A 12,465-nucleotide genomic window follows, 5' to 3' on the forward strand; every position below is an offset into this window, starting at 1 on the left:
ATTATATTTGCTGGAGAGCACTGTTCTGAAATCCTGGTCTGGAAAAGAATCTTTCTATTTCCCTCACCGAGGGTTTGCCTGTGGATGCTGGATGGCAGCCAGCTCCTGGAATACTGCAAGTAAAGACCTTGCTGTGGACTATTAGTTGTGCAAGTGCTAGAAGCTGTTATATGGGACTGGGACCTGCTACTATAGGATTCTTGATATCCTGCCCATTCCCTATTATCTCCAGAAAAGGCTACTATTCAAAGATTAATGAGAAGTTTGTCTTTCCATTATTCATTTTGGAGTATCCTGTGACCCCCTTCTCCTGGTAAAGTTAATCAGCAATAAATACTAAAAACACATCCCCGCCTAGACTGAGCCTGAATTGTCAGTGTTTGTGGATCTGTGCATGTGACTGGGAGCCTCTGTACTCTACTGGGCAACCTGGGTTCATTCTCAGCAGCCCCTTCAGGGGGTAAACACTACACTTATTAATGTCAGTTAAAGGAATTGTGGGGTGGGTGGCTATTACTATTCCTAAGGCCACATGCCCTTATCTAGTTCTGTCTAACTGTTTACATAAAATGAGATCCTTCCTTGTGTATCCAGGTCTACTCTTCAGTAAACCTGGATATACAAGGAAATCAGAATCCATTGCAAATGACTGATGGACAAAAGAACCATAGAAGTAAGGGATAGCTTGTTGGGTTTCATTTTTGATTTATGATTAAAAGATTGGCATATGTTGCACCTATCTTCCAAAATACTTTAAAATAACCCCAACAACAATAGAAAATATAACATTGAAATTTAAGGTGAACTTACACACTTTCTGTTCAGCAGCAGCATGTGCACTGGTTATGGTATCAACGTGTGTTCTTAGCTTGTGGTCTCTCTGTCTTATTTCTATTGACAGCCTGGAGGAATCCTGGTGGAGAAATCACACAGCTCTTTGCTCTGCATCAAGGAGGAAGAAGGTGAGGTGACAAGTATGGAAAACAGAGACCAATTGTATCCTGGGCTTATTGTATTTTAACCTCCTAAACTAACCTAGCTGTGAACTAGACATGTGCGGTTCATTTTGTTCTGAATTAAAATTAGAATTAGAATAGTACCGAGTTTAAACAAATCCAAAATAACTAAAAAAATTTGAATAGTTTTCAAATTAGAATTCAAATAGCTTTCCAATTTCCAAAGAGAATAAAATAGAAACTAAAGGAATAGAGTAGAATATATATATATACAGTGGGACAAAAAAGTATTTAGTCAGCCACCAATTGTGCAAGTTCTCCCACGTAAAAAGATGAGAGAGGCCTGTAATTGTCATCATAGGTATATCTCAACTATGAGAGACAAAATGTGGAAACAAATCCAGACAATCACATTGTCTGATTTTTGAAAGAATTTATTTGCAAATTATGGTGGAAAATAATTATTTGGTCAATATCAAAAGTTCATCTCAATACTTTGTTTTATATTCTTTGTTGGCAATGACAGAGGTCAAACGTTTCTGTAAGTCTTCACAAGGTTGTCACACACTGTTGCTGGTATGTTGGCCCATTCCTCCATGCAGATCTCCTCTAGAGCAGTGATGTTTTGGGGCTGTCACTGGGCAACATATACTTTCAACTCCCTCCAAAGGTTTTCTATGGGGTTGAGATCTGGAGACTGGCTAGGCCACTCCAGGACCTTGAAATGCTTCTTACAAAGCCACTCCTTCATTGCCCGGGCAGTGTGTTTGGGATCATTGTCATGCTGAAAGACCCAGCCATGTTTCATCTTCAATGCCCTTGCTGATGGGAGGAGGTTTGCACTCAAAATCTCACGATACATGGCCCCATTCATTCTTTCATGTACACGGATCAGTCGTCCTGTTCCCTTTGCAGAGAAACAGCCCCAAAGCATGATGTTGCCAACCCCATGCTTTATAGTAGGTATGGTGTTCTTTGGTTGCAACTCAGCATTCTCTCTCCTCCAAACACGACAAGTTGTGTTTCTACCAAACAGTTCTACTTTGGTTTCATCTGACCATATGACATTCTCCCAATCCTCTTCTAGATCATCCAAATGCTCTCTAGCAAACCACAGACGGGCCCAGACATGTACTGGCTTAAGCAGGGGGACACGTCTGGCACTGCAGGATCTGAGTCCCTGGCGGTGTAGTGTGTTACTAATGGTAGCCTTTGTTACGATGGTCCCAGCTCTCTGCAGGTCATTCACTAGGTCCCCCCCGTTTGGTTCTGGGATTTTTGCTCACCGTTCTTGTGATCATTTTGACCCCACAGGGTGAGATCTTGTGCGGAGCCCCAGATCGAGGGAGATTATCAGTGGTCTTGTATGTCTTCCTTTTTCTAATTATTGCTCTCACAGTTGATTTCTTCACACCAAGCTGCTTGCCTATTGCAGATTCAGTCTTCCCAGCCTGGCGCAGGTCTACAATTTTGTTTCTGGTGTCCTTTGACAGCTCTTTGGTCTTCACCATAGTGGAGTTTGGAGTGTGACTGTTTGAGGTTGTGGACAGGTGCCTTTTATTCTGATAACAAGTTCAAACAGGTGCCATTAATACAGGTAATTAGTGGAGGACAGAGGAGCCTCTTAAAGAAGAAGATACAGGTCTGTGAGAGCCAGAGATCTTGCTTGTTTGTAGGTGACCAAATACTTATTTTCCACCATAATTTGCAAATAAATTATTTCAAAATTCGGACAATGTGATTGTCTGGATTTGTTTCCACATTTTGTCTCTCATAGTTGAGGTATACTTATGATGACAATTACAGGCCTCTCTCATCTTTTTAAGTGGGAGAACTTAACACAATTGGTGGCTGACTAAATATCTTTTTGCCCTACTGTATATATATATATATATATATATCGTATTAATCGGCGTATAACATGCACTTTTTTACCCTTAAAATCAGGGGAAAATTGTGGGTGCGTGTTATACGCCGAACCGCTGTCTCGGAGGGTAAGGAGGGAACGAGCGCCGTCAAAATAAACAGAGCCGAGTGTACTGTGTACTCAGTTAGGCTTGGCTCAGCTCGCAGTCATGCCCAGTCCCGCCTCCTAGCCTTTACGTCCTGCTGTATCCATCATAGGAGCCAGGCCAAGGGGTGGGACTGGGCGAGACTGCGAGATGAGAGGAGCTGAATACACAGGACATCCGGCTCTGCCTATCTTGGTGGCGCAATAATTTAAAAGATTATGCTGCAATTTTGGGCAAGGCTGCAGATGGACACTGGGTAAGGCTGCAGATGGACACTTGGGCAAGGCTGCAGATGGACACTGGGCAAGGCTGCAATGATGGGGAAGGCTGCAGATGGACACTGGGCAAGGCTGAAGATGGACACTGGGCAAGGCTGCAGATGGACATTGGGCAAGGCTGCAGATGGACACTGATCATTCTGCAATGATGGGCAAGGCTGCAGATGGACACTGATAAGGCTGCATTGATGGGCATTTAAAATGTAAGTTTTTTTCCTTAAACTTCCCTCCTAAAAGTTTTTATACTTAAACTTCCCTCCTAAACTTGGGGTGCGTGTTATACACTGGCGCGTGATATATGCTGATAAATATGGTATATATATATATATATATATATATATATATATATATATTTTTTTTTTTTTCTTTTTCTTTTCTATTCCTTTATTTTCTATTCTATTTTATACTCTTTGGAAATTGGAAAACTATTCAAAATTGATTCAAAAACTTTTCGAATCGATCCGAATTCTAATTCGAAAAATTTGAATCTATTTGAAAATGAATAAACAAAACTAATTCTGAAAACAAATTAATCAAATGAAATAAATTTAACTAAACTAATTTATGCAAATAACTAATCAAAACGAAACAAAACTAATTTTTTTCATTCTGCACATGTCTACTGTGCACTACTAACAAATAAGTTGACTATTATAATGAAAACTACCTATGAATTCTGTTCCTGCATTTTTGGGAGCTCACTCTTACCTTGGGTTACCAAGCATCCAGACATTTATGCATTTTGTAACTACTGCAAGTGAATTTAGGCTGGCTGTAAAGTCTGTAAAAAGTTAATGATAAGTATTCACCTTTTCCACCATTTAGGTATAAGCAAATCAAAGTATTCTTGTGAGGCATTAGTAATGTATATATAAAGCCAAACGGTTTTCTTTTTTTTCTTTTAACCTTGAATGGAGTGATTGGGGAGTCAGTTTTTTTTTGTGGTAAGTGTCCCTGCTGGGGGGTTGTTAGAATCTAATATTAACAAATGAATGAATGGATGAGATCTTACAGAATAATTGAGTTAATTGAATATATATTTATATCTCTTCTATGTATGGAAAAAGTGAAATTATATAAGATTTTTATACTTCTGAAAGTATATACATTGTTATAAGCTCATAAGCAGTTCTATGTAGAGTTAACATGTGTTAGTAATTAAGAGTGAGCTGAGCTCTCACCTCCCTCCATCACAGATGAGAAGGAAGGTTTTATATTACTTAAGATGAAAAAGTTTCAAAGTTTTAGTTAAGATTGTCATTTCTTTATACTACAATATTTCTTGATTAGGATAATAATAAGAACATTGTGTTTTAAATGAATATAATATACCGTATATACTCAAGTATAAGCTGAGATTTTCAGCACTTTTTTTGTACTGAAAATGCCCCCCTTGGCTTATACTCGAGTCAAGCACTTTTCTGCAGCAGAGAATGACATTTTCCAAACCGACTTTGGGGCCCCAAAAAAATTTGGGGCCCCTTTGAGTCTCTGGACCCAAAGGGTCCCGAAATGTCATTCTCTGCTGCAGAAAAGTGCTTGACATTTTCCAAACTGATTTTGGGGCCTCGTATCTCAGGGCCACTTGGTGCTAGGAACCCCAGCTTTGGATATGTTGTAGTGGAAGTTCCACTGGATTTGCACACCAAATTTGGGGTTCCTAGCACCAAGTGGCCCCGAGATACGGGCCCCAAATTTGGTCAACTGTGTCCATCTGCAGCAATGTCATTTCAGGACCCTTTGGGTCCAGAGACCCTAAATTTTGGCTGCAACTAGAGGGCATCTAGGAACCCTTAAATACTGAGTTTGAAGTTCGGGGACCTATGGCTGCAAATGGGTACAGTGAGGCATGCAAATGAGCACAGTGAGGCTGCAAATGGGCATTGTTGACCCTCTTTTCCACTTACAGTAGCTGCGCATTTCTCACACTGGGCTTATACTCAAGTCAATAAGTTTTCCCAGTTTTTTTGTGGTAAAATTAGGTGCCTCGGCTTATATTTGGGTCAGCTTATACTCAAGTATATATGGTACATACTGATTTATGTAGTATTAGATTTAGAAGTTAAAGGAAACTTATATTGTATAAGTTAAATGGTTTTACATATAGCTTTCCTCTTGGCCCACTCTTCAGGATGTCAAAGTTTAGTGACTGGATAACCCCCACCCTTGTGAGAGAGGTGGGAGGAAAGATAAGTTTCAGGAAAGCCCACAATTTTCTGAAGGACTACAAATCAATTAGAAGCTTTTAAGACAAGCCAGCCTTTTTAGGAGAAGCTGGGGGCTGAATTTAGGAGTAAAAAGCTAGTAACAGAGAGATTTGGCATCAGAAGGACAGCTACACAGACACATCACAAGACAATGCTGCCACATCTACATACACACACACACGCACACATCTGATTCAATCTTCATCTTAAGAATATAATACATTATTAATGACATTCTATACTTTTTTATAAATTGTATTTTTATTGAAAAAAAATTTCAAAGAAAACAAGCATAAACCCAACAGTGTGAATACACTATACCATGAATATTTTACATGCAGAGGTGAAAAAAATGTAAACAAAGGGATAAAAAATTATAACAAATAATAATCAGAAGGAAATAAAAAAAAACAAAAAACATAAAATAAGGTATTGTCAGGAAAATCACATGGTTATACAAAGTAAATATTTAGAGCAAGGACAAAATGGGGTATATGCCAGGTATTATATGAAAGTAGGTCCGTATGAGTAGTCCGGAACCGCTCGATACCTGGTCCACCAGGGAGTCTCAAGTAACAAAAGAGGTGAGCCAAAGGACGAACTATCCGAGGGAGCCCAAATCCTGTCAAACCTATCTGACGTTGCTTCCACCATAGCCATCAAGTGCTCCATTTTACGTATGTCCCTAATACTTTGCAAAAGCTGATCTTGAAATGGGGGATTTGTAGACAACCAGCAGGCAGGTATAGCTCTTTTTGCCACTAGCAAGATATAGGAGGCGAGCTTGTTCGAGGCCTTCCCCAGGTCTGGGAATGGGAGACCTAAAAGGAAGTGTACTGGGTCCATAGGGAAATGGGCATCAAATATTTGCTGGAGAACTGTTAGCACCTTGGACCAAAAAGGAACAATCAATTCACATTGCCAAAAGATGTGGTATTGATTCCCCCTAACCTTCCCACGTCTCCAACATAGAGGAGAGAGAGAGGAATCATAACGGTGTATAACCTCCGGGTCCTATACCAAAAATATAAGACTTTATATGCTGTCTCCTTCTGTGCTACACACCGAGAAATCTTAGAGGTTGAGGACCAGATTTTAGCCCACTGTGTGTCAGAAATTTGTTGTTCGGTAAGTTGTGCCCATTTGTTCATGTAGGAGTGGGGAGCTCTTGAGAGAGGAGCATTTTCCTGGAGGATTTGGTATATATTAGAAATGAGTCGTGTTTGGTATTGACCCTGAGAGCATAAAAGTTCAAAGGACGTTGGCTTGGCGAGGGTAAGTGTGGGGGAAAGTTTAGAAAGGTAGTGAGTGATTTGGAGGTATGAGTATAGCAAATGGCTTGGGATTTGGCTATTAGATTGTAGGTCTTTGAAGGATCGGAGTTTGCGGGAGACTGGGTTGGCAAAGTGTTGGAGTTGAAACATACCTTCCCTAGCCCAGGGGAACATATGGGGATGTGAGAGACTATCTGGGATTAAAGGATTAAAAAGTACATTAGAGAGGGGGGGACATATGGAAGAGAGAGAGAACTTGGGGAGGCAAGAACGCCATATCTTGAGTGAGAATAGCATGGGGCCCAGGCAGAGACTCTGTAGCCTAAGGTCCATAATTAACTCATGGGACCAGACTAAGGAGCATGGATGGGACGGAAAAAGAGATCGCATCTCAATCTCCGCCCATCGGCTTGGGGGTCTCAGACTGGACCAGGCCACTACTGCATGGAGGGGGGAGGCTAAGTAGTATTTATAAATGTCCGGGGCCCACATACCCCCCTGACTTCTAGGGTAGAAGACTACCGAGCTGGCCACTCTATGGGCTCCTCCTCTCCATATAAAGCTAAGAAACCATCTTTTAAGTAAGTTTAACTGTGCCATTGGGATGGAAACCGGGAGTGTTTCGAAGAAATATAGCAATTTTCGCATAATGGACATCTTTAGCATGTTAATTCTACCTATCCAGGATATCGGGAGATTTCAACGAGTCAGCGTGGCGTTTATATTCCTAAACAGGGGAGGTAGCTGGTCGAATAAAGGGACGAGTATGTAGGCGTAAGTTGAACCCCTAGATATTTGAGAGATGTTGTACACCAATGGTATGGGAGGTCACCTGGAGATATGTGAAGAGGCAGGGCTTCAGTTTTTGATGTATTAACCTTGTATCCAGAAAGGGAGCCAAATTGGGACAGTAAGGCCTGAAGAGATTGTAGGGAGATATGAGGATTAGTTAGGGAAAGGAGTACATCATCAGCAAATAGGGATAATTTGTACTCCCTTTGATGTCAGGGTGGGATCTGATAGCCTCCGCCAAAGGCTCCAGACACAAGATGAAGATAAGGGGGAATAGGGGACAACCTTGTCTAGTTCTGTTGGACATGGGGAACGAACAAGATGTGAAAGAAACCAGTTGGACCTGTGATGTGGGGTTGGAATAAAGGGATTTCAGGGCTTGGAGAAAGGGACCTTGGATGCAAAATCTAGTAAGAGTTGAAAACATATAGGGCCAGCTTAAGTTGAAAACATATAGGGCTTTGATAAATGCCTTTTGGGCATCAAGGCTTAATATCAGGGCGGGACGGAGAACTCTGTTCAGCATATCAATAAGATCAATGGTTCGGCGAGTGTTATCTCCTGCATGTCTGGTGGGAACAAAACCCACCTGGTCTCTGTCAATTAGTTTTGTCAAAAAAATTCGTGAATAGCTTATAATCTGAATTCAGGAGTGCTATTGGCCTATAATTGTCCAGGAGTGCAGGGTCCTTATCAGGTTTCGGTATGACTGTGATAAATGAGTGGAGAAATTGTTGGTGAGGAAGTTTTCCCTGGAGTAGGAAATTATATAGGGATATCAGGTGTGTTGACAAAATAGGAAGGAAAGACTTATAGTAGGAATATGGAAGACCGTCTGGACCAGGGGCTTTATGATGCAGCAAGGACTTGACAGTATCAGTTAGTTCCTCTTCCATGATAGGGGCGTTTAATGTCTGTACGTCTGAATCTGTTAACTTGGGAAGTCGCAAACCGGGCATAAACTCGTCAAAAGCTGACATTTCAAATGGGGGATGGTGGTTGGGAGTGAGACAGTTATAAAGTTTGTCGTAGAACCTACCAAACGCCTGAGTCATAGTCTGTGGGCAGTAAGAGGTAGTCCCATCAGGGTGCTTGATGTGATTTGGAAAGGGAAGAAAGAGTCTTGGGCTAAGTCTGGAAACCAACATCCTGTGTGGTTTATTTGAAAACTCATAGAACTTTTGTTTAGCCCAAAGGAGTGACTTGTCTACTGTTGATATGTCTAATGCCGCGTACACACGGTCGGACTTTTCGTCTACAAAAGTCCAACGGACGCTGACGGACTAAAGCTGGCTGGTAATCCGATCGTGTGTGGGCTTCTCCGGACTTTCAACGGACTTTTTTAGCCTCAAATCCGACGGACTTTAGATTTGAAACATGCTTCAAATCTTTACGTCGTAAGTACGACGGACCCCGAAATCCGCTCGTCTGTGTGCTAGTCCGACGGACAAAAACCCATGCTAGGGCAGCTATTGGCTACTGGCTATGAACTTCCTTATTTTAGTCCGGTGTACGTCATCACGTACGAATCCGTCGGACTTTTGTGTGGTCGTGTGTAGGCAAGTCCGTTCGTAAGAAAGTCTGCCGCAAGTCCGCCGAAGGTACGTCGGAAGTCTGTCGGACAGGCTGTCGGACTTTTGTAGACGAAAAGTCCGACCGTGTGTACGCGGCATAAGGATTTTATTCGGAGGCGTAAAAAGGTAACTGCACGCAGCCAGCCCACCGTGGGAGCGCGGAGCAAAGATTTTTCAGCAGCTGAGAGTTGGGACAGCAAAGATGATTTTAAGTGGACTTTGTCTTTCTTCCTTTGTGAGCCAACAGCAATACACTGTCCTCGGAAGAATGCCTTATGGGCCTCCAAAGGGTGGACGGGCTGGCCACAGAACCTGTGTTTAATTGAAAATATTCAGATAAAGCTTTGGATGATGTGTCCTTTGATTCGGGATGTGATATGCCCCGTACACACGATCGGATTTTCCTACGGAAAATGTGTGATAGGACCTTGTTGAAGGAAATTCCAACCATGTGTAGGCTCCATCACACATTTTCCATCGGATTTTCCGACACACAAAGTTTGAGAGCAGGCTATAAAATTTTCTGACAACAAAATCCGTTGTCGGAAATTCCGATCATGTGTACACAAATCCGACTGACAAAGTGCTCAGAATAAATAAAGAGATGAAAGCTATTGGCCACTGCCCCGTTTATAGTCCTGACGTACGTGTTTTACGTCACCGCGTTTAGAACGATCGGATTTTCCAACAACTTTGTGTGACCATGTGTATGCAAGACAAGTTTGAGCCAACATCCGTCGGAAAAAATCCTAGGATTTTGTTGTCGGAATGTCCGAACAAAGTCCGACCGTGTGTATGGGGCATTGGTAGGGATTTGTTGAGTCTCCAATGGCATTTCCTGGGAAACGCAGGGGAAAGGCTAAGATCTAGAGATAAGGGAGCGTGATCCGACCAGGTAATGGGTCCCAATTCGGCTGACACTGTGTGCGAAAGCAGGGGGGCAGAAACAAGGAAGTAGTCTAGTCTAGAGAACATCTTATGATGGGGGAGTAGAACGAGTATTGTCTACCAGGTATCAAACATGTGATGGGTCCGGATCAGTTGTCTAAAGGAGGTGGCCAATGAGTGTGTAGCGGAGGATGACGGGGCGAAGAACAGAGATTTCCTATCTCGGGTGGGAGAAAGGACAGCATTAAAGTTGCCACCTATTGTAGTAAAGGGTTGGGAAAATTTTTGTAAGCGATCAAAAGCATCAGTAAGAAATTTAACCTGACCAGTATTAGGGGCGTATATATTCATAATCGTTATAGGGTTAGACAGATAGGTGCCCTGTAAAACTATATAACGACACTGGGATCTAAATGGGTTGACTTGATCTGGAGAGGGCAAGAGCGTCTTACCAGAACAGCTACTCCCGCCTTTCCAGATGGGTTAGATGCCAAAAAGGACAGCGGGAAGTTTTTAGAGGCAAATTTCAGGGATCCTCCGGCTCGGAAGTGCATCTCCTGAACCAGGATCACATCCACACCAGAGATCCTGAACTCCTGCAATGCCAGCCACCTTTTCTTAATAGAATTCAGGCCTTTTACATTGTATGACATTAGTTTTAAAGCCATGTTAGGTCAAAGTATTTAGACCACAAAACATTCAAAACAATGGGCGTAAGCCCAACAGTGTAAAGATACCAGAATAAGCTGTTAGCAAACCACAATCTGCCATGAAACTTATTGTAGAGAGGATAACCAACAATAAGGCTGATTATGTTAATACTGACAAGAAAAAAATAAAAATAAGCATAAGGACACAGATAATTACGATAATTAAAAATAAAATAAAAATAATAATAAAAAATTAGTAAGAAAAAAATCCTCTGGAGAAAAATGTTGTGAATCGGTTCATACAAATAAAACAAAAAAGGAACCAATTTGGAGCATGTAGCATAACAACAAACAGGCCCTTTGGGCCCAAAAAGAAAAAAAATCAGGAATAACCCTGAGAGGCAAAAGCTTGTCAGGGGGGCCTTGGCCGCAGCCTGAGGGTCTGTAGGGGAGCAAGGCAGTCTCCAACATGGGGGGGGGGCGTGACATCCCGCCCCGATGATCCGATAATGCTGCTAACACTTCGGGACCCCCTCAAAGCTTCCGCGCTACAAGTAGTTGTGGAGGGAAAGGGCTCCCCTTAGGCAACAGTACAGGATACAAACAATGTTAACACAGGCAACGGAAAAGGCAATGTATAGGAACCTTGTAGAAAGCCCACTGATGAGGCAGAACTGTCTCCCATATGGGATCGACTGAGGGATTGTGTTTCCACGGGAGAGGGAAAAAAGAAAATCCAGTGGAGACTCTGCAATGGATCAAGTGGGTGGTCTGGAACATTGAGAGCGTTGAGGAGTAAATAGGCCCTCGAACCTCTACCTCTCGCTGAGGTCCAAATCCTGGCTGGAGCCGTGAGGTGGCAGGAGAGGTCTGGTCGGTCTCTGCGGGGAGCAGGGGCAATCCAAGGCACTTAAAAAAGGCATCTCCTTTCATGAGGTCACGTAGGGTGTGTTGGACCCCTTCCATGGTGACATTTAGGCAGAAAGGAAAGCCCCAGTAATAAGGGACTTTATGCTGTTGGAGATGGGTGGTGATGGGCCATAGAAAGTGACGTTTGGCCAAAGTGATGGGGATAAGTCACTGAACAGTTGGAGTTTGTCTCCCTTGTATTCAGTGATGGATCTGTTATGAGTAGCTCTTGTCAGGGCCTCTTTGCTCTCATAAAAGTGAAAACGCACCACTATATCACAAGGCCTGGCACCCGCAGGGGGTTTAGGGGCCAAGGACCTATGAGCATAGTCCATACGCCAATCAATGTCCACTATTTCAGGTGCCAGGGTATTGAAAAGGCAGAGAAGGTAGGTTCGTATGTTGTTGTCAGCAATCTTTTCAGGGACCCCGCAGATCCTAAGGTTTTGGCGCCTTTCTCTGTTCTCAAGGTCCTCTTGCTGTATCTGTAACTGAGATACAGAGTTTTTTAGAAGAGCATTCTCCTCTTCAAGGGCCTGTATATACTGCAGAGTCTCATAAAATTTTGTCTCCAGTGTTGCTGTGCGTTCTCCAAGAGCATCTATTTCCCCCCTAAGCTCTCTGGAGATCTTTCCCATTTCCTGGGCTATGTCCCTGGTTACTTGTTGGGCCAAGGCCAGGAGCTTGAGATCCATCAATTCAGGAGTCAGCGTTAGCTGAGGAGTGGGGGATGTGTGAGGAGGGTGGGTCTGCTGAGAAGGGGCCTCCGCCATCAGCGTGCTGACATAGTCCTCCGGATCCCCTTGTGAAATTGAGACCGGGGATTGCGGCTTAGTGAGGAAGCGATCCATAGTGGAGGAGGGCCGTGAGAGCTGTGGGGCACGATAAAACGACCGTTGATCCCCAATTTTGCCCATGTAGTGCC

The 12,465-nt window shown here is 42.9% G+C and overlaps 1 protein-coding gene across 1 annotated transcript in view; it reads left to right on the forward strand.

Annotated features, from left to right (window-relative positions):
- LOC141105646 (alpha-2-macroglobulin-like) overlaps nucleotides 1–12,465 on the forward strand; it is a 267,675-nt gene that overhangs the window by 175,573 nt on the left and 79,637 nt on the right. Inside the window, exon 22 of the mRNA XM_073595621.1 lies at nucleotides 902–962. Within this exon, the coding sequence (XP_073451722.1) occupies nucleotides 902–962 (61 nt within the window). The remainder of the gene's footprint in view (nucleotides 1–901; nucleotides 963–12,465) is intronic.

This window comes from Aquarana catesbeiana, linkage group LG08 (genome assembly GCF_042186555.1).
Source record: "Aquarana catesbeiana isolate 2022-GZ linkage group LG08, ASM4218655v1, whole genome shotgun sequence".
Taxonomy (NCBI): Eukaryota; Metazoa; Chordata; class Amphibia; order Anura; family Ranidae; genus Aquarana; species Aquarana catesbeiana.